Below are 21,836 nucleotides of genomic sequence, written 5' to 3'. Positions count from 1 at the left end.
GGACTCACTTTTAAAGTAACTCCACACCGCCACCCTCTTTCCCAACACAAAATGCCAGATTCTCACATCAGTTAACAGAGGCAAATCAAAATTACCTATCAAGCTTCCCATTGCCTCTTCTTCCAGTATATCCTGTTACTCCTCCCTCCTGGCCTTATGACCCAAATGCAGGAAAGTTATGCTCCAATTCTGTGTCCCTACCCAGAGTCTCAAAACCACAGACATTTTCTTCAATGCTTTTCTCCCCCCCCCCACCCTTCTCAAAAGTGAAACAAAACTACTTATCCAATATGAAAAATAAAGAGGGGGAAAGAGTTCACTAATAGGGAATTTCCCCCAACCTGATGATGGCATTGCCCCCCGTCAAACCAAGTGACTTCAGAGTTGTCTTCTCCAGAGCAGTTTGCCCAGTCACCTGCAACAGACATGGAAACAGATACTGTTTATCAGTTCTGAAGAGGCCCCATGCTCAAAAATGACACCAAGGAATAATTAGAATCTTACCCTTGTGTACTCTAACATACTTGCCAATTGTTGTGCTTTTGAAAATACTTTAACTGTGAAGCTGGTGATTTTCCCCTGTATATCCCCTTCCTCATGCTATTTCCTTTTTTCCTCCCTCCTGACAACCCCCATACTCTCACCTTCTCTTGTTCCAACCCATCCACCAACCTACCTTTCATTTGCCCCTCATCTTTAGCTACATGGATTATTTACTTCATTTACACCCCCACCTTTCTCCACAGCAAAGACCCAAATCAGTTTATATCATTCTTTTCTCCTTCATTTTATCTTCACAACAACACTGTGAGGTAAGTTAGCCTGAGAATGTGTAACTAGCTTAAGGTCACCTAATACGTTTCAATGGCAGAGTGGTGATCTGAACATGGACCTTCTTCCCAGATCCTAGTTTGAAACTACAGCCACGACACCACACTGGCTTGCATGGGGCAGCTGCTGTTGAGCAGCAGCAAGCAGCCGGGACCAATCATACAAGTTGTGTAGTACCACGTCACCCAGTGGTTGCTGCCTTGCCTATGAGTTCTCCCTCAAAGGTTAAAACAGTCCTGGAAAGTGCCCTGCTCTCTCACTTTTCACTTATAGAAACAGGGTTGCCAAGTCCAATTTCAGAAATATCTGGGGACTTTGGGGGTGGAGCCAGGAGACTTTGGAGGTGGAGCCAGGAGACACTGGGGTGGAGCTAAGGGGGAGGGGGGAAACGGCGCCAAGGAGCGTGGCAAGCCGCCCCATCTCAGGCTGAGCCCATCTCGGAGGAGCAGCTAAAATGAAGCCGAGAAGAGGCGGCAGCAGCGCAGCGCCATCGCCCGCTGCGCCTCTGAGGTAAAATCAGAGAAGGGGAGGGTGGAGGCAGGCCAGGAGCGTGGCGAGCCGCGAGTCCAGGTCCTAGAAGGACCCAGATTCGCGGCTCGCCACGCTCCTGGCCTGCCTCCGAGATGGGGCGGCTTGCCGCGCTCCTTGGTGCCGTTTCCCCCCTCCCCCCGCTTCCGTTTTTTGGGGGAGCGGGGGAAGAGGCTGGAAATCCTGGGGTCCTCCGCCAGGGCGGGAGGGTTGGGAAGCCTATATAGAAACCAAAGCACCCCAGCAAAAAAAATGCAGAGCCATTACCCACTATCTTGTGGTCTCAGCATCAGGGTGATCTGTGTAAAGCACAGTAAGAACTACAAGGGAAAGCTGGCATTTATTTGGGGGCAAACTCCAAAATACTGACATATAAAGAATTAAATAAAAACATCAATGCAGCAGAGATCAAAACACAGAAAAACCAAATATTTATTAAAACGAAACCTTTCTTGTGACTCTTGGGCTTTAAAAGAATTTGAAAAAAAAAAACGTACAAACAGGTCATTGAGAATGTTTTATAGGCTCAGAGGCTTGTTCTGAGCGACCAGTGATTATGTTCCAGCAGAGGTTTGTTTTCCTCCCCCCATACAAACACATCAAGCTTTGAAGAGACCAAAGCTCTTCCATTTCCCTTCTCCAGTGAGCTCAGAGAAGAAACACATTTTCCAGGTTGGAAATCTGCACTGGGTATACCTTGTTATTTTCAGTGGCAGAGGAAGGGGGATGGCTGAGAAGAGGGTTTGTTGACTTACCTCATCTCGCATGTAAATACAGACAGGGGAGTTTTCACAGTATTGCTCGACGTATTGTCTGAAAAGGGAAAAGCAAAAGATTACTATTTCAAAACAAAAACAAAACACCGTTCTGGCTTCAAGGCCACTGAAAAAGCAGACCATTAACCCAAATCCAATATATATTCTGTGAGTTTCCCCAGTACAGCCTGGCCCAGTACAAATATTCCTTAGCTGAAGGCATTCCAAGTCCAGCTTGCATCTATCACTGTTGACGCTCAATATGTTAATCACTATTTTCTTTCTAAGCCTGAGCCAGCTACCACATATTTTCCATTACTTTGCTTCAAAAAAATCATCATAGTAGATCATCTACATCAAGCAGCAGCAAGGAAATAATTTTAAGCACAACAATAATTAGAATACACAAACTAGACCCAACCTGGCTCAGCTTGCAGCAGCCTCTAGGTCATGTTCTAAAGGCCATATGCAAACCCAGACTAAAAGCCTCACTGAAACAAAAGAGAACAAGCAATCTCATCTCTTTAGAGAGTCTCAGTGCTATATCCCAGCAAAGCAAAGCAGAAATGCAATTAATATCCATCTTCTGTTTTCTGCTTCCAGCAAGTTAAAAGCAAGATTATGTTACAAAGCCACTCGAATAGCATAGTGGAAGCTGCCACAGTAGTCCCAAGAATGAGATAATGGTACTCCAGTACATGTGTCTATCAATTAGCTGCTTTTCCCTTACACTGACCACAAAGCATCTTTCTAAAGAAAAGTTGCACTTGCAGTCTCAAGTTATTTATTTATTTACTTTACATCCCAACTTCCAACTGGCACCAAAACAACAAGGCAGCTCACAAAAAAAAGACAAAATACACACAAGAAAAACATGTCAGCACTTAAAAGCTATGGCCGATACTTAAACTAGTCTTGGAGCAATAGAACATCTCGCTTACTGAATGAGGGAGTAACGGTACAGGCCACAACCAGACCCACAAGCCTGTTCATCTCCAGGAATGTTCACAAGCCCCACTGCCTGGGTCACTTTGGGCAGCCATGCCACATGCTGGCCACATAACATAACACAATATCTGTTTATCACATGCTTCTATTATTGAAGTTATAAATCCAATTACAAACATAATAACCTCTCCTTAGAATCTCTATCACGCTTCCAAATAATTTTCTCCTTCAATTTCTCAAGTCCTGTTTTCTCTCCATATTGTGTCTTCAGTACTGCTGTTACCACAGAATACCACTCTGTGACAATTCCATATACCAGCTGCATCTCAAGGAAAAATGGCTAACAGGTAAAGGTGCAAATGTCCAGTATCCAAATTGCCAGGACTCAGTATTTTATCAGGAAAAGAGCAGAATGTTCTCTACCACACCTGCAACAGAATGACGGAACCATATTCAAACTCAAATGATTGAGCTGCTCAGTCCAGCTTTGGACATACAAGTTCCCCCACATTAATCTCGGTATTTGCAAAGAAGAGAGGAACTATGGGCATAATAACTCTGACTTATTTTTCTTGAAAAACAAAAGGGGAAAAACAGAGAACAACCTCCTGGTGATACCTGGCTGTTCTCGACCAGAGCCAGGCACTTTTTGGTCCTAGTGTTGGCCTAGTGGAACCCTCAGCCCGATGACATCCATGCCCTGTGGAACCTAACTCAGTTCCACAGGGCCTGTAAGACAGAAATGTTCCACCAGGCCTATGATTGAGGACAGAAATGGTTTAACATTGAGCCTGGCCTCCATCAACTCTCCACCCTTACAAGGAGTAGGACATACATAGTTTAAACACCATCTAAAATAGTTGATAGTATTATTGCTTGTATAACTGTATTTATTGAAGTGTTATGATGTATTTATTGAATGTTGGAGGGGGAGTCTAGAAATCAGGAGGAGAAGGAGGAAGACGACGACAGGAGGAAGAAAAAAATTAGGTCTATGCATTTCATCTTTCTACAGGAGCAAACTGAAGGCAGGAGAAAGAAACAGGAAGGAGAGGAAGGAGACACCAAAGAAATGAGAAGGGTTGAAGTGCATTCCAGCGCATAGGAGCTATCCTTGGGGAAAAGGTTAAAGCTATGAAGAAACTAGGGAAAAATGCAAGATTTTATCCCAGTGAAAGACTTTATCCTCAACTCAATATTTATGAGATGTTTTAGACCTGAGGCAGGTCTAAAGACATAGTATTACCAAGCCCAACTCAAGAAATATCTGGGGACTTTGGGAGTGGAGCCAGGAGACTTTGAGGGTGGAGCCAGGAGCAAGGGTATGACAAGCATGATTGAATTCCAAAAGGAGTATGGGCAAGGGTATGACAAGCATGATTGAACTCCAAAAGGAGTACGAGCAATCACATTTAAAGGGACCGTGCTCCTTTTAAATGCCTTCCTTCCATAGGAAATAATGAAGGACAGGGGCACCTTCTTTGGGGGCTCATAGAATTGGACCCCCTGGTCCAATCTTTTGAAACTTGGGGGGTGTTTTGAGGAGAGGCACCAGATGCTATGCTGAAATTTTGATGCCCCCACCTCAAAAAACAGCCCTCTCTGGAGCCCCAGATACCCACGGATCAATCCTCCATTATACCCTATGGGAATCAATCTCCATAGGGTGTAATGGAGTGCTCAGCAGCAATTTCCCTCTCCCTCTACTTTCTGATGACCCTGAAGCGGGGGGAAGGCCTCCAAACCAGGGGATCCCCTGCCCCCAACTGGAGATTGGCAACCCCAAGAAGACAGAATGTTGCTCTTAAACAAAAGCAGTTGTGTCCAAGTCTAGGCTAGAAGATGAGATCTCAATCACACAAATGCATAGTCATGGATGTTTCGCCATTACGATATCAAAGGGCTTGGGATGAAGATTTTAAAAGGAATATTCCTTTTTACATAATGCCTTAAAATTTGGAATTCCCCTATTAATTCTTCTTCAGTTTTCAATATTAAAATGCAATTTTTTAAGATTATGTCACGCTGGTATTATTTCCCTAGAATTGTAAATCAGATAAATCCTAGCCTTAGTCTGCATTGTTGGAAAAACTGTGGTTTTGTGGGCACTTATCTCCATTGCTGGTGGGAATGTCCCCTTATCCAACAGTTTTGGGTAGATGTTTCAAAACAAACTTACTTGATTACATCACAATCCCTACAAATGTCTCCTGAACTTTTACTTTTGGAGTTATGGGACGACTTGATTTTAAACACTCGTCATAAAGATCTCATTCGTATTCTTTTAGCTGCTGCTCATATCACAATCACATCAGCATGGAAACTGTCTTCACCTCCAACTCGGCAGGCCTGGTTTGACAAAATCTGGGACCAATTTGTTATGCAGAAAATTTTAATAGTCACAGAGCGTGCTCATTCATGCCACAATGGTCCTCATTATAAATTTATTAAAATTTGGGCGGCAGTTTTAGATTTTATGTCTAGACATGATCTTCTCGCATCAAATCGGGTTTATCACACTTGGTTACCTCTTTAATAAATATATTATTTATTTGTTCTTTTCTTCCTTCTTTTTATCCTTTTCCCTTCCTGGGTTTAGGGATCTCCACTACCGGGTGCAGGGTCTCTTATTTACTTGTTTTTAATTATTACTAATTCTTTTTTTATTTTTATTTGATTTCTCATGTATATGTATGAATGTGTATGTATATGTTTATATATATGTGCGTGTATGTGTGTGTATATATGTTTATATATGTGTATGTATATGTGTATATATTTATATTCTCCTGCCTTTTTTTTCTTCCATTATTATTGTTATTGCTATTATTTTTAATTTCTATTTGTTGTTTTGTTTATATAATTATTTTGCTACGGGCTTTTATATAAATCTTGTTAATGTTCTTCCTCTACTCATTTAAGATGGCTATACCATGTTTGCTCAATTATTTTTGTTGTGGTGGTTTTATAAATATTTATTGGTTTTTCTTTGCTTATATTTTTGCATTCTTATTTCTGGCATTGTTGTAATGCATTAAGATTAAATAAAGCTGCAAGTTTTAAAATAAAAAAACCAGGAAAAACAAAATGCATAAATTAAAGAGCCAAAGGCTTTCTATGCTAAATCACCAACAACACAAAATTAATGGTTAACTTTTAACTGAAAAAAGGGACCATTAGCCACTTAAGCCTGGGAGTGTGATCTTCAGATATTTTTGCCCACCAATCAAAATAATTAATAGAACAGCACATATTTGTAGATCCACCTCTTATCCAGCCATGTGGTAAACAATGGATTATAATCTTGGAAGTTTATTTTTCTAGGAGGCAAAATGTCAAGAAGAAATGAAACACTGATGGCAAATAAGATACTGCTTTGAAAACTCTTATAAATACCCCATCAATCTGATTTTTATATACAAGAGTTCCCATTCTTCATGGAGTTCTCTCTTCAAACTAGCACCCGGCTCTTTGGGCATTATCCGTCCCTTTTCTTCATCATACAATATTGATAAAGAAAAGCGCTAATGAAGTCCTATGTCAGAATTATTGGTCCGTATCCATTCACTTAAAAAAAAAATCCTATCTGATCAGCAAGGTTTTGGTCACTAATGTTGGGACTTAGTGCTACTTCAGAAATATTTTTATTTTATGATATGTATTTCATTTGTATATTAGTGAAGCCATGCTCTTGCAGAAATGTAAGCTGACAAATCCCTGAACAATACATTTTGGAAATGGCAACGTCTCAAAGGCAGCCCTACAATACAAATTAATGTTTTATAAGAAAATACTTATGAGCTCAGAAGAGATGCAAACTATTTCTAGTGGAGCACTTAGAGCTAAGCATGTTATCGCTGGTTGTTCCATCATTAGCCCAGAGATGTTCTGGAAAGAACGAGAAAACTAACCGATCTTTAGTTTATTTTCTGAACAGCAGATCAATATGCATCTTTTCCAATATTCTCTTCTGTTTTTTCCCTTCAAGTATTTTATTCTGTGGGTTGATGTTCCCTAGCCTAAAGCCTTTGTCTTTGAAGTTCTGTTACTATTACCTCTCCCCCTTCCTTTGAATTTATCCTTACAGTGCTGGTTTTCACAGCGTAGAGGTTCTCCTTCATTATTTGGAGAATTCCCAAGACACAGCTCCCACAAAAAGCAACAAGAGCAACACAGAATAAGATTGACTGCCAGTATTAAAACTGACAATGCTAACATATTGGCTTGGATCCAGACTAGAGTTTCTGCAGGCACAGAGGATTCTACCCATGAAGAATGTTCTTCCTGCCTGCCCACTTCTACAGCAGCCCAAAATGGCCCCTGGAACCCTGCTTCTCAAGTGCTTCTCCCACAGGAACAGCATTTCAAGGGGGCATCCACAGGAGGGGAAGAAGGTGGAAATCCTTGCACCTGTGAAAATGTTAGTCTGGATCCAACCCATTATGACTAGGAGGTTCAGATCCCCACTCAGCTATAAGCTTACTGGATGACCTTGGGCTAATCATACTCGATCAACCTAACTTACTCTCTAGCAGGTCTTAACACCCTCACAATGACAGGAGGATAAAGACAGACGTGGGGGGAACCATGGAAATCAACATGCCCATTTTTAACACAAGCACAAGATAAAATGCAATGGACGTAGACAGACTATGCTGAAATGTGATAGCTAGGCTAAAACAAAGGGAAAAAGGGTCAGCACTCTAAAGCTAGATATCCCAGGCGTTATCCGAGACTACATCTTCCAGATCAAGCCTCTACAAAGATGACACACTCAACTCGACAAAGATGATGCACACAAAGATCCCAGAGAGACGCAATTGTGTGCAGTGGTTGGAAACCAGCAGGCCCCTCCTCCAGCTGCTGTTAATCCATTATGTTCATTCTCTGAGGCAAGCAGACACATCAAACGGGCTGCCATTTCTTTGATGTGCTGTTCTTCAGAAGGGGAACAGCAGGCAGATTAGATTGCCTCATGTAGGGATCTGACAGGGCCTGTAAACATCTTGTGTAAGGACTAGAGCATGCTGAGGAGGAGGAGGAACAGCTAACAATAGCTTCCAGACCTTCTTCAGACCCAATTAGCAGAAATGGACACTAGGGACCTGGGGGAAAATTCCAGTGGGTTTACCATACTTATCCCCCTTGTCTTCTGAGAATAACTACATAATTCTAACTATCCGTCCAAAGCAGACTGCCAAAGAATGATGAAGAAGAGCCAGCAACTACAAAAGTGGCTAGTGACTACCAGGATCAATACTGAAGTAGCCACTGCATAATATAGGTTGCAAAATACAGAAACACATCAACTTACACAACAAGAAACTATAGCCAGAAGATCATCCGTTCAGATTTCTCCATCAGATTACATATGGCTTTTTAGTGTTCCTAGAATTTAATGAAAAGTAATCCAAATGGCTGCTTTCCCACCCCAGAGGGTAGGAAATCCCAGCTGTGTTTCATGGTCTGAAGTTAGCAGTAATTAGCACTTCTATAGTGTTTCTCATCTTCAAAAGAGCAGTTCAACTAGCACTGTTATATCTAAACCAAGTCAAGCCAACTGTCTGCACAGGGGAAGAAGTATTTTAACAAAGAAAATGGGGAAGGGGGGGGGGATCAATAAATTACTTTTTTGGATCTATTCACCTCAGCAGCTGATGTTTTTCCTCAGGTCAACATATGAAGCTGCACTATACTACTGTGAAGATAGATCCAGGTGGGTAGCCGTGTTGGTCTGAAGCAGTATAACAGAGTTTGAGTCCCATGGTGCCTTTAAGACCAACAAAGTTTTATTCAAGGTACAATCTTTTGTGTGTGTATGTGAAGAAGTGTGCTTGCACACGAAAGCTCATGCCTTAAATAAAACTTTGTTGGTCTTAAAGGCACCATGGGACTCAAACTCTGTTATACTGGTGCGGACGCTTATCAGTCTAGTCCTGCCAGCAATTCAGGAGATCCTTTTCAATACCTCTCACCAGAGATCAAAAATACATTCTGTCATTATACTATGACCCTTCCTATAGGTGAACCAAGTCTTTATTTTTAAGTTAATTCCCATCTGTTTTTAAGGGCCATATGTTAGCACAATTAAGGGCAGCAGTAGTGACCCAGGTCCAGCCATGTTACTGGCCAGCCAGTACAATCTCTCAAAGTGCTAGTAACACCAAAGCTCTACTGGAGGCAAAATCAGTCAAAGAAAACCAAAAAAAATATTTTTTTTAAAGTATTCCCTCAAATTAAGTGGCCACAGCTGAAAGGGGAGGGGGTTCAATTTAAAGAAAAATTTCCTGACTATGCTAGGGGAATGAAAGAACAAGACAACTTACAATAAATCTTCCAAAATGATTTTGGATTACTTAAATGAAATCACTTTGCAGACAGACAAAAAAAAGATGCCAAAAAGATGACAAAAAAACAGCAGCCAAGAAGGTCAGAGCGCCTGCTCCGGCTGCAACGCCACCGAGGATGTTCTCCGCAGCTGAGAACGAAACGTCTGGAAGAAAAACTTTCTCCAGTAGAACACGGCATTTGAGCCCGAAAGATTCTACAAACCCTAATGATGATGCCAGCCGTGAAAACCTGAAACCTTTGATAAAAAAAAAAAAGATGGATGAATGGATATGTATACACACACCTTAGGGAATATATACTTAAGGGGCTTTTCAGATGAAAGTTGTGTAAGACAGCAACAGCAAGGAGTCAATGTTTCAGTAGCAGAGTACTCACTTGCATGCAGAAGATCTCAGGTTTAATTCCTGGCATTTCCTGTTAAAGGATCTCAGGTAGCTGGTGCTAAGAAAGACCCTTCTCTGCCTAAGACCCTGGGGAGCTGCTGCCAGTCAGAGAAGACAATACTGAACTGGATGGGCAAGGGATTTGACTTGGTAAAAAGCAGCTTCATATGTTCAGCAGGCAATGCCAGTTGCATGAACAGAACAAATTTGTGTATACCGCTTTGCGATCAGAAGCCAATCAAACCAGGTTCAAAAAGAAACACTAACAAAAATTATAGTAACCTAATTAAAGATTTCAACCCTACAAAGCATATTTGATGTCTGTTCAGGAGTTTTGCTTTATAGGAAAAAGCACTATGAAATTTCTTCACATGGACCCAGAAATCAATGTTAGATAGAATGAAAAACTAGCCAGGGACGTCACGACAGGGATGCTCTAGGACTCACGATAAAACTCTATGGTACCATAGAGCAGGGGTGGCAAACAGTAGCTCTCCAGATGTTTTTTGCCTACAACTCCCATCAGCCCCAGCCAGCATGGCCAATGGCTGGGGCTGATGGGAGTTGTAGGCAAAAAAAAAAAATCTGAAGAGCTACCATTGGCCACCCCTGCCATAGAGTTTTATCACAAATTCTAGAGCATCTCTGGCATGATGCTCTAGGAATCGTGGTAAACCTCTATGGTACCACAGAGCTTTGTCGTGAGTCCTAGAGCGTCCCTAGTGTGATGTCCCTGGTATGATGATGTCACTTCCAGGTGACATCATCACACCATGCACACAAGAAAACAGTCCCCCGCCATAGCAGCAGAGGGACTTGGCAACCCTACCTTACAAGCATAAAATGGCTTTTAAGATGAGAGGAATTAAAGGATAGTCCACGTCATTTAATAAATTATAATATTCTAGTTTTTATATGATAAAGTAGATAGCAGACTGCACCAGGTGCTAAAAGGGATCTACACTTGGGAAATTCATTCATCATAATTTGAACCAAGTCCCCTCTATACTTTAATATCAGTATATTTAGGGGGGGGGGATCACATTTGGTAATATTCAGAAACATCCAGAACTGGCAATTAATCTAGTACTTTGCTGTCTGCTCTTCGCAGCTGTATAACGAGGGAAGGGAAGCAGGAGAAGCAGCAAGAGGAGACAAGAGACTCAGCAGATAATCTGACAAGGCCAACTTCCAATTGGAATAGATAGCATATGCTCCTGCTGAAGAAGAGAATATGCCTAGCTGTTCCTATGCACAGCATGTTTACTTCCTGTCAATTATTTCACTGTCCTCACTGGCTTGGGGAAAGGCATTCCAGGGTTTTATTTGCTTCCTATTTCATCCTCTGCTTCACTGCTATACCTGCCTATCAATATTGTGGCCCAAGTATTCTGAAGGTAGAGAGGCCAGAGGCAAAGGTTACCATTTCCCATGTGACAGACAGCACGCCTGCAGGGAAGGGAAGCAACATTTTGCTTATACTCCTTGGAAGGCAAATAATGGCAGACTGGGGGTGGGGGGAGAGAACAGTAGAGGATGGTTAAAAGCAGAGACAGCTCCCTTTCCCTACCCAAGGAAAAGGTAGTATGTCTACAGAGGGGGAAAGCAAACATTTTGTTTGTGTTCTCTAGAAGGCAGGCAAACTATTGGCGAGCCAAGTGAAGAGACAGGGAACATGGAGACAAATGCCCTTCCTCCAGGAAAGCCAAGGCATGACCAGATGAGATGTGGAGGATCTTCGATAAAGAAGGATGTGTGACTTATCTAACACACGCACCATGAGAATCTGGGGAATCCCATGGAATTACATCTCATATCCAGTCTACAGAGATCGGTTCCCCTGGAGAAAATGTATGCACTGGAGGGTGGACTCTATGGCATTGTACCCAACTGAGGTCCCCGACCTCCCCAAGTCCCACCTCCAAATTCCCAGTATTTTCCCAACCTGGATCTGGCAACCTTACCACCCCCCCTCAACATCCTCAATGGCATCTCTGAATTTCACATAAAAGCAGCCATATAATCTCATTGATAGAAGTCACCCCTCCAAAGAGCTATTAGACTCAGTGACAGAGGGGGAGAGAGAGAAATTTGCTGTTCACATTTAAAGAAAACAGGGTGGGTGGGGATGAGATGGACTGTTTATAAACAACAATGACGCATGTAGACTCAAGGAACAAAACCCACATTTTTTTTCCCATATTGGAACCTGAGAGCATTTCCACAAAGGTTATCTGCCCCAAGTTTGATGTTGTTGGGGAAGGGTTTTTTCCTGCATCATGGTATATTCAGTTACCTATCGAGGTTTCCCTTGTTTCTCCTCAAACCTGCTTTGGTCCAAAGTTTTGGAAAAGGTTGCAGCAAAGCCTGGATGGCTCTTTATGAGCAGGAAATTTCAGATTTTTCCAGTTCCGTGACTGCTCACACAGCAGACATTTTCCCCGCAGTGATCATATTCTCCCCCAGGGTGGGGAGGATCTTTGTTTCTGTTAATTGGCAACTGACTATTGTAATACTGATATAATAAAATTCTCTGAATTCCCACCTTTAATTTTATAGTCTGTTTCGTTGCAGAGCTATGAAGCAAATCTCTGCTATGAAAGGGGGTTAGGCACTTTTTTATAATGAAAGCTAGGGATTCAGAGAGCCTATTACTCATATCATTGTAGTGCTATAACAATACAACACTATCCAGTTGCTGGTGAATGTGGTGGGGGAATGGTCCTGGAGCAGGTCCAGGGCCAGGAAACGATGAGGAAACCTGCCATGTGGAAGCTCGGTTTCCACTGCACTGTATTGGAAGCTGCAGCAACAGGAAAACCACGCATGCCTGTTCCAGGTTTTGCCCTCATCTATCCTTCTTTTCTTCTTTTTTCTTTCATGCCAATTCAGACTTCCATGTGCCCACCAGGCAAACAAGGATTTTAACTATCGATAAAACAAAGATGGGATTTCTCTTATCTGCTTCAAATTTGGCAAGAAAGTTCCCTTGACTAACAAGTACAATTCCTGAGATTTTCATCCCAATTAGGTTGTTTTACAACATTTCAAGTGGAAATGTGCCCCATGAAATTAATGGAAACAAATACAAAAATTGGAATAAAGAATCTGAACAGGTTGATAACTATAAGTACCAAGTTAAAATGCAAAACAAATCAATGACCTGAAAAGATGTTTGTGTACATTCCTAGTTTTTAAAAGCAGAAATTTCCATACTCCACAGTAAGGCACAATAACTGGTAACATGTTACAAGAGAATACTTAATTACATAATTCAAGGCCCTTGTAATACCACCGATTTAGCAGGCAGCCTGCTTCATTTCTGTGCAATTTACTGCTTGAGCCCTACCTCCCTTCAGTCAACCCACAGAAGAGGCAGATAAGCCTGATTTAACTGCATTGGATGTGATCAGATCATTCAGTTACTCCAGATGCAACAGAGTTGCCTGAAAATTAAGGCTTTTCATTACCTTTCTGCATGAGTCACAGTTCTGAGCATGCTTTCTTTCAGATGGATTCCTCTGAATGTGTAAGTCTTACTCAGGAACTTAGTAAGAAGCTTTAAGGGTAAAGTCTGCCTCCAGTTTGAAGTCAGAAGAAATGTGCTAAGGGGTTTTATAATCTCAGCAAATGCTTTCTAGAGCTACATATCAATTTCTTCCAGTAAAAAATAAAGCCTTCCAGAACAGGAAGACAACAAATGGAATAAGAGACATTTGAGATTTGACATTTCAGAGAGTTCTGAGAGAGAGCAGAGAAGCTCTGAGAGAGAGCAGAGAAGAAGTGCTATAAGGGTGAGGTTTGGCTAAGCAGCTGGGGAAGTTGCTGAAAACTTCTGAGTTTGTGTGACTGCTGAAAATTCTGAGTTTGTGGTTGCTGGGGAACTGCTTTTTAGTTTGAGTGGGCTGAAGGTGAAGGTGATTGAAGGTGATTGTTGCTGATTGATTAGGAGTGGCTGTATTCCTCATCCTCTTTGCATTATTAAGCTGAGCCTTGCCAGAGAGCTAAAGGGCTCTTGGCCTGTGGCTCTTAGCCTGGGGGCTGTGTAAGGACCAGGAACCCAGATCCCTAATTTCCTTATGCTCCCAATAAGGTAAGTTGACCCTCCAGAAGGGGAGCCACATAAACAAACAGGATTTAAAGGGTGGGGGCTTTCCAGTGTTTTGCACTGAGTGTCACATGTATGACTATCTGCCCACAGGACAGAAGTCTTGGGTGTGTTCTCGATGCAAGAGGCTCCTGGTCCTCAGGGAACGAGTTCGTACCCTTGAGGCTGAGGTGACTGACCTGGAGAAGCAGAGACGGTCAGTTAGGCACTCGGGGAAGACTCTCGGGGACATATCAGATGAGCCCCGCTCTGAACGTGGCAGCCCTGTTACTGCCAGGAAGCATGAGGGTCGAGAGGGAACAGGGTACCGTGCTGAGGATGAGGGGAATGAGCCCTCAGAAGGGACCTCTTCTTCAGTTGGTGAGCGGGAATCCTTTCACGCCAAGGAACCATCCCTGGGCAGGGAGAGAGCGGGGCGGTCTTGGTTGTTGGTGATTCGATCCTTAGGCAAGTAAACAGCTGGGTGGCAAAACTGTGTACTGACCGTATGGTGACTTGCCTGCCTGGTGTGAAGGTAGCGGACATTACGCATGTAGTAGATAGACTGATAGACAGTGCTGGGGAGGAGCCAGTGGTCGTGGTGCATGTTGGCACCAACGATGTGGGGAAATGCAGTCATGAGGTCCTGGAGGAAAAATTTAGGCTGCTAGATGGGAGACTTAAGGCCAGGACCTCCAAGATAGCCTTATCAGAAGTGCTACTTGTTCCACGTGCAGGGCTGGAGAGACAGGCACAAATTAGAAGTCTCAATGTGTGGATGAGACAATGGTATAAGGAGGAAGGGTTTAAGTTTGTTAGGCACTGGGATGCTTTCTGGAACAAGAGGGAGCTGTACAAAAGAGACGGTCTCCACTTGTCCCCAGATGGAAACAGGCTGCTGGCGCTTAAAATCAAAAAGGTGGCGGAGCGGTTTTTAAACTAAATCTTGGGAGAAAGCTGACAGGAGATGAAATGTCTCTGGTTCGGGAGGACTCATCTCAAAGAGATGAAGGGTTAGCTGTTACTTTTCTACCTGGTAATGGATCAGAGTTGTCCACTGAGATGGTGATAAACAGTATGGACTGTTTGCCAAAGCCTCAAGGCGGCAGGAGGAAGGTCGCGGGCCTAGCTTGCCTGGGAAATTATAGATGTTGGTATACAAATGCTAGAAGTGTTCGAAGTAAAACTGGTGAGTTGGAATGTTTAGTGTTGGGAGAAAACATAGACACTGTGGGAATTTCAGAAACTTGGTGGAATGAGGAGAATCAGTGGGACACGGTGATTCCTGGATATAAGTTATATCGGAAGGACAGGGAGGGAAGGGTTGGAGGTGGAGTGTATGTCAGAGAGGGTATACAGTCCAGTAAGACTGAGGTCAGAGAATTAGATTCCCTTCTAGAAATGCTTTGGGTTGAAATAGAGGGCCCAAAAGGAAATTCAACTATGGGAGTTTGTTATTGCCCACCAAATCAAAAGATAGAGGACGATTATAATACAATGGAAGAATTAAAGATAGCGGCTAAACGTAAAAACTGTCGTAATAGGTGATTTTAACTACCCGCAGATTGATTGCGTCAATATGTGTTCTGGTCGAGAGAAAGAGATTGAGTTTCTAGATGCTCTCAATGACTGTGCTGTGGAGCAGATGGTCTCAGAACCTACCAGGGGTGGGGCGATCCTGGATTTGGTCCTAAGTAATGCCCAAGACTTGGTGAGAGATGTAAAAGTGATTGCACCGCTTGGGAGCAGTGACCATAAAGTTATTGATTTCACCGTTTGTATAAATAGAGAATTGCCCCAAAAGACCAGCACAACCACGTTTAACTTTAAAAGGGGTAAATTCTCTGAGATGAGGAGGCATGTGAAGATGAAACTGAAAGGAAAGATAAATACAACCAAAATCCTTGGGGAAGCTTGGAGGCTATTTAAAACTACAATCCTAGAAACTCAGATAAAATATATACCACGTTAGGAAAGGCACAAACAGGTATAAGAAAAGGCCTGCATGGTTGACAAACAAAGTAATGGAAGCTGTAAAAGGTAAGAAGGACTCCTTTAAGTGGTGGAAAGCTAGTCAAAGTGAGATTAATAAAAGGGAGCACAGGCTGTGGCAAATCAAATGCAAGACTGTGATCAGGCAGGCAAAAAGGGACTATGAGGAGCATATTGCAAAAAACATAAAGAACAACCATAAAAATTTCTTAAAATATATTAGAAGCAGGAAACCAGCCAGGGAGGCAGTGGGGCCCTTGGATGACCAAGGGGTCAACGGATTACTGAAGGAGGATAGGGAAATGGCTAAGAAGCTGAATGCATTTTTTTGCCTTCGTCTTCACTGTGGAAGATGAGAAGTGTTTGCCCGCTCCAGAACCACTTATTTTGGAAGGGGTGTTGAAAGACCTGAGTCTTATTGAGGTGACAAGAGAGGAGGTCCTACAACTGATAGACAAATTAAAAACTAATAAGTCACCAGGTCCGGATGGCATACATCCAAGAGTTCTGAAAGAACTCAAAGTTGAACTTGTGGATCTTCTGACAAAAATATGTAATCTTTCATTGAAATCTGCTTCTGTTCCTGAGGACTGGAAGGTACCAAATGTCACCCCCATCTTTAAAAAGGGTTCCAGAGGAGATCCAGGAAATTACAGGCCAGTCAGTCTTACTTAAATACCAGGAAAGTTGGTAGAAACCATTATCAAGGACAGAATGAGTAGGCACACTGATGAACACGAGTTATTGAGGAAGACTCAGCATGGGTTCTGTAAGGGAAGATCTTGCCTCACTAACCTGTTACATTTCTTTGAGGGGGTGAACAAACATGTGGACAAAGCAGACCCAAAAGATGTTGTTTACCTTGACTTCCAGAAAGCTTTTGATAAAGTTCCTCATCAAAGGCTCCTTAGTAAGCTCGAGAGTCAAGGAGTAAAAGGATAGGTCCTCTTGTGGATCAAAAACTGGCTAATTAATAGGAAACAGAGTGAGTATAAATGGGCAGTCTTCGCAGTGGAGGACGGTAAGCAGTGGGGTGCCGCAGGGCTCAGTACTAGGTCCCATGCTCTTTAACTTATTCACAAATGATTTGGAGTTGGGAGTAAGCAGTGAAGTGGCCAAGTTTGCAGATGACACTAAATTGTTCAGGGTGGTGAGAACCAGAGAGGATTGTAAGGCACACCAAAGGGATCTGTGGAGGCTGGGTGAGTGGGCGTCAACATGGCAGATGAGGTTCAATGTGGCCAAGTGCAAAGTAATGCACATTGGGGCCAAAAATCCCAGCTTCAATACAAGTTGATGGGGGGTGAACTGACGGAGACTGACCAAGAGAGAGATCTTGGGGTTGTGGTAGATAACTCACTGGAAATAAAAAAAGGCCAACGCCATGCTGGGAATTATTAGGAAGGGAACTGAAAACAAATCCGCCAGTATCATAATGCCCCTGTATAAATCGATGGTGCGGTCTCATTTGGAATACTGTGTACAATTCTGGTCACCACACCTCAAAAAGGATATTATACCATTGGGAAAAGTCCAGAAAAGGGCAACGAGAATGATTAAAGGGTTGGAACACTTTCCCTATGAAGAAAGGTTAAAACACTTGGGGCTCTTTAGGCTTGGAGAAACGTCGACTGCGGGGTGACATGATAGAGGTTTACAAGATTATGCACGGGATGGAGAAAGCAGAGAAAGAAGTACTTTTCTCCCTTTCTCACAATACAAGAACTCGTGGGCATTCAATGAAATTGCTGAGCAGTCGGGTTAAAACGGGTAAAAAGAAGTACTTCTTCACCCAAAGGGTGATTAACATGTGGAATTCACTGCCACAGGAGGTGGTGGAGGCTCCAAGCATAGCCAGCTTCAAGAGGGGGTTAGATAAAAATGTGGAGCAGAGGTCCATCAGTGGCTATTAGCCACTGTGTGTGTGTGTGTGTGTGTGTAATTTTTTGGCCACTGTGTGACACAGAGTGTTGGACTGGATGGGCCATTGGCCTGATCCAACATGGCTTTTCTTATGTTCTTAAGAGTATAATACATTACTAAACCCACACTAATTAGAACAACTGGGTCTGAAGAGTGAATTATTTTATTGCAATCCCCAATCAGATCCTTCCCCTCAGTTGTTTTTCATGGCCAAACTGCACATCAAGAGTTCCAATCCAACAACTCGGATAACACCAACCCCCACCCCCAACAAACTAAGGCCACAGAATTTCTACAGAAAGTTTGGACATGAAAATAAACATAAACATTTCATACACCTGTCCTCTTAAACACGGGGAATGCAGAAACAATCTGTACTTGGAAGAGAATTTTTCAGAGTGTAGTTTAACTCTTCAAATATTGTGTGGGACGAACAGCACAATCCTATGCAGACAGGGCTTAGATTGGAATGACTCTGCACAGATTTGTTGTATGTGCTGCAACACAGGAACCAATACACAGATAACAGATAGATCTTTTTGTAAGATCTTTGCACATGTCATACCATCATGTAGTCTTGCAAATACAGTATTACTTTTGAGGTTAATGTCTGCAATGTGTCAGGGGAAGAAAAACGCAGGAACTGCGCATTTACTGGTTGGCAAAGACAGAATGTTCATCTGCTTGCTGTTATACAACTGTCCAAGCTACCCACCCACCCTTTTGGAAGGCCTACTATGACAGCAAGTCAATAACTCCTTTAGATGGTTATTGGAATGGTTTCTGAGCCTGAAAGAAATAGCTGCCAATTACACAATCCAGCAACGCCACACGTGGACTATGGGAAAAAGACTCTTCAACAGAACAAGAGCCAAACAGTTCTGTTTGATCACAGAGACAACCCAAAGCTAGATTCAAAAAGTAGGAATGATGAAAACTGCACTAAACTGACAGTCCCTTCCCAATTGTCAGACAAATCCTGCTAACAAGGACAGAGGGAATTAAGCAGTCTGCAATAGCAAATGTCTCTAGTGTGTGAAGCTTAGCCTTTTGAGCCCCAAAAGAAACAAAGTTAAGTAACAAATTTGTTTTTGGAGTCCAAATGATTAGCTTGACATTTGTTTTTAAAGAGCAACCATTGTTCTTGAATCCACTTCAGACAGAAGGAAACATTAAATATGGACTGCAGCAAGAGGGAGGCAAACTGTCACAGAAGCTTGCTAATCCACAGACATCACATAATAAAGAGGCTGCTTTCAAGGTAGCGCAAGGCTAAGGAAAGCAACAAGGCCGATCTTCCCCTTTGAACAACATACGATCTAAAGTTTGCAAAAGACCAGTCAACCAACACTATGAGGCTAAAGCTTACTTTGTGTTTTTCTGCACAAAGGGTTCTCCTAGTCAAATTTCCTGCAAGTCTCTTTTCAATAACAACATCCCAACTGCATGGAAGAGATTGAATGCAAAATACTCCTGGCTTATGCATACTCTGGAACAGAAGAAGGGGAACCCATCATCACCAAAGAACTTTTTAAAAAGTAAATAAAACATTCACACTGCTGTAGGAGGGATGGGCATAGTTCTGCTGAGATTTGCCCGTATTTTCTTTAATGAAGGGGTGTCTTGGGATGAGCTGCACTACAGAAGAGTGCAAAACCCTGCAAAGAGCGCGACACAAAGTAGATGGAGAAAGAAGACACAAGTTGCACTGTTCCAATCATACCACAGCGCTTGCACAACTATCTTCCACACAGGAACTGTGACAGCAACAAGTAGCACTAGGGTGGAAGAACCACACTTTCATAGGGTAAAAAGAATAACTAGAAGTATTACATTCCTAGCACAATTAGTGTAATGCTGAGTGAGACATGCAGGCTTTGTCAAACAACTGTGAAGTAAATATATATTAACTGTGCGGTAAAAATGAGAAAAGGCCCTAGAACCTAATGGCCAAGTGACACGTACATGCAACTGTAACTTGACAACCCCTTTTTATGTTAAAAAGCTGCTGCGGAAGAATGAAGTTGAAAGCTGAAAAGCAGCGGTGTAGGCAATATTATTTGCCTTAACTGCCATTTCCCTGCTATAAACATTCAACCTCCTTCTCCCCACACAGAGTTCAAAATATACATTCGGTCATGGTTGCATTTTAAACTCAATATGGTAGGGAGACAGCTTGTGGGTGGGGGTGATCTGGAGCAGGAAAACAACAGGTAAGGTAAGGGTCATGTGAAGTCTTCTCATATGCTATTAATTACACCATTCTGAAGCGGAATTTAATACAAAGGGCTCCCAAAATACAGTTGCACACATTTATATACAACGTGTCCTTTGATCCCAAGGGCTGTAACGTCACTTTCTTTTACTATTGCTTAACAGAGGTAGGAAGAAGGGGAGAATTTTCTTCCTCATTGTACGCCCCATACCAGTACCATTCTTTTCAAATGTAGATGGCAGCTGTACAAGTCAAAAACAGCACTCATGTTGGGCTGCCATCTGCTTAGTCTGCTGCAGCACGAGGGTTTTTTCCTGGTTTTTTTTAATACAGTGATACTACCATCAGCTTCTCCGAAAGAAACGAGCAGATTGATTATGAATGAGTCAACGTTCTTAAGAACAGAGCTCGCAGGATGGCCAGTCTTGGTTTTATCCAGAGCACTAACTATTAACTTACTACCAATCAGTTCAACACAGTTATAGAGTAAAACAGCAAGGTTAAATAACATGTGAGTTTTATCCCAAAAAATAAATAAACGGGGCCTTACTGAAATTGAAGCTTCTATTCATTCACTGCCATTCTAATTACCTACTTTCTTAAAATATTTATCTAATTATTTTCCCTTTGAACTCACCTGGTCTGTTCAAAATGACCAAGAATCTCCCACAAGTTCTGGCTGGAGCAAAAAGTATCCTGGAGCCTTGCTCCATCATCCAGCTGCAGGGCAATCCGTACCTAAGAGAGAGAACCCAGTTAATTAAAAAAAGAATAAGGGTGTCCACATAACTATTGCTAGAACGATACTTAGTGAGTTGCTTAAGGTCACATCTGGCACATCAGCTGTCAAGATTCACATCTGGCAAACAGAATCCCGGCCACCAGTCCTAGATTATGACTATTGCTTCAGACTGGCAGAGTCATTTAGCAGTTACAGCTAGAGACCCAAAAATGAACGACGGACAAATACAGACCAAGTTAACATTCCATTACCTCACTAGCAACAGAACTATAACACACAGTTTTTAGAGCAGAGCTATATGTTTAAACAAGGATCACACAATTGACAGATTGTTTACTTCCAAGGAAATCTACTTAGGCTTGCACCCCTGGTTAGGAACAGGGATCTCCAAACCAACCATATGTGTTCCTTCACTGATGAGAAGGCTACTCCTTTCAAAATGCCCCTTAATCCTTAATATATCCAGCTGGGTTACAGCTTCTTGTATTTGACCTTGTTTCACATCTGAAATTTCTACTGTGCAAGTCAAGGCTAGCTTCTATTTCAGTTCATCTTGAAATCCTCCTGGTTTAGCATGCTCAGAACCTTTTTGGGAATAACTGAAACTGAGCCCCAGGAGCCCCCTTCCACATCTCTCTTATAAACTCCCATTTTCAGTCTCTTCTTGACCTCATTTCTGGAGCATATTGGTCACTTTCCCTTTCTTCTTGATATCTTTAGATTGTCACGCCAGGTCTATTTTCTTGTGCCCCAACCAACCTGTCCTCCACTTCTGACTCTGGCTTTGCACTTCAGTCCTAGTTCTGTCCAGAGCTTCAGTTCCTGACCTCATCTGCCAAAGATTTTGTGCTGAAGATTTTGTGCCACATTTAACTTGCTTGCAATTTTCAGTATTGTCCCTCCAGCATCCTCAGGCTTTAAGAATCTGAACTATCTTGCAGCTGGGCCTACTATATGGAAGTTTGCATGGCTTTCACCCTGATATTAATCCTATCATCTGAGATCAAACCTGGTTTACATGCTGTTGCTGGAGCACTACATAATCAACCTGGGCCACTGGTGTCACTTTTGCATTTACCAT

General features: G+C 42.4%; 1 protein-coding gene across 2 annotated transcripts in view; it reads right to left on the bottom strand.

Annotated features, from left to right (window-relative positions):
* ASPSCR1 (ASPSCR1 tether for SLC2A4, UBX domain containing) overlaps positions 1-21,836 on the bottom strand; it is a 125,926-nt gene that overhangs the window by 69,956 nt on the left and 34,134 nt on the right. For both annotated transcript variants that reach the window (XM_060252404.1, XM_060252405.1), the window contains exons 4-6: positions 20,651-20,751; positions 2,115-2,172; positions 342-415 (exon numbers count right to left, since the gene is read on the bottom strand). In XM_060252404.1, the coding sequence (XP_060108387.1) occupies positions 342-415; positions 2,115-2,172; positions 20,651-20,751 (233 nt within the window). The remainder of the gene's footprint in view (positions 1-341; positions 416-2,114; positions 2,173-20,650; positions 20,752-21,836) is intronic.

The sequence above is a fragment of the Heteronotia binoei genome, chromosome 13, assembly GCF_032191835.1.
Source record: "Heteronotia binoei isolate CCM8104 ecotype False Entrance Well chromosome 13, APGP_CSIRO_Hbin_v1, whole genome shotgun sequence".
In the NCBI taxonomy this organism is placed as follows: domain Eukaryota; kingdom Metazoa; phylum Chordata; class Lepidosauria; order Squamata; family Gekkonidae; genus Heteronotia; species Heteronotia binoei.
Note: the sequence above shows the minus strand (reverse complement) of the source record. Positions and strands in the feature narration are given on the sequence as shown.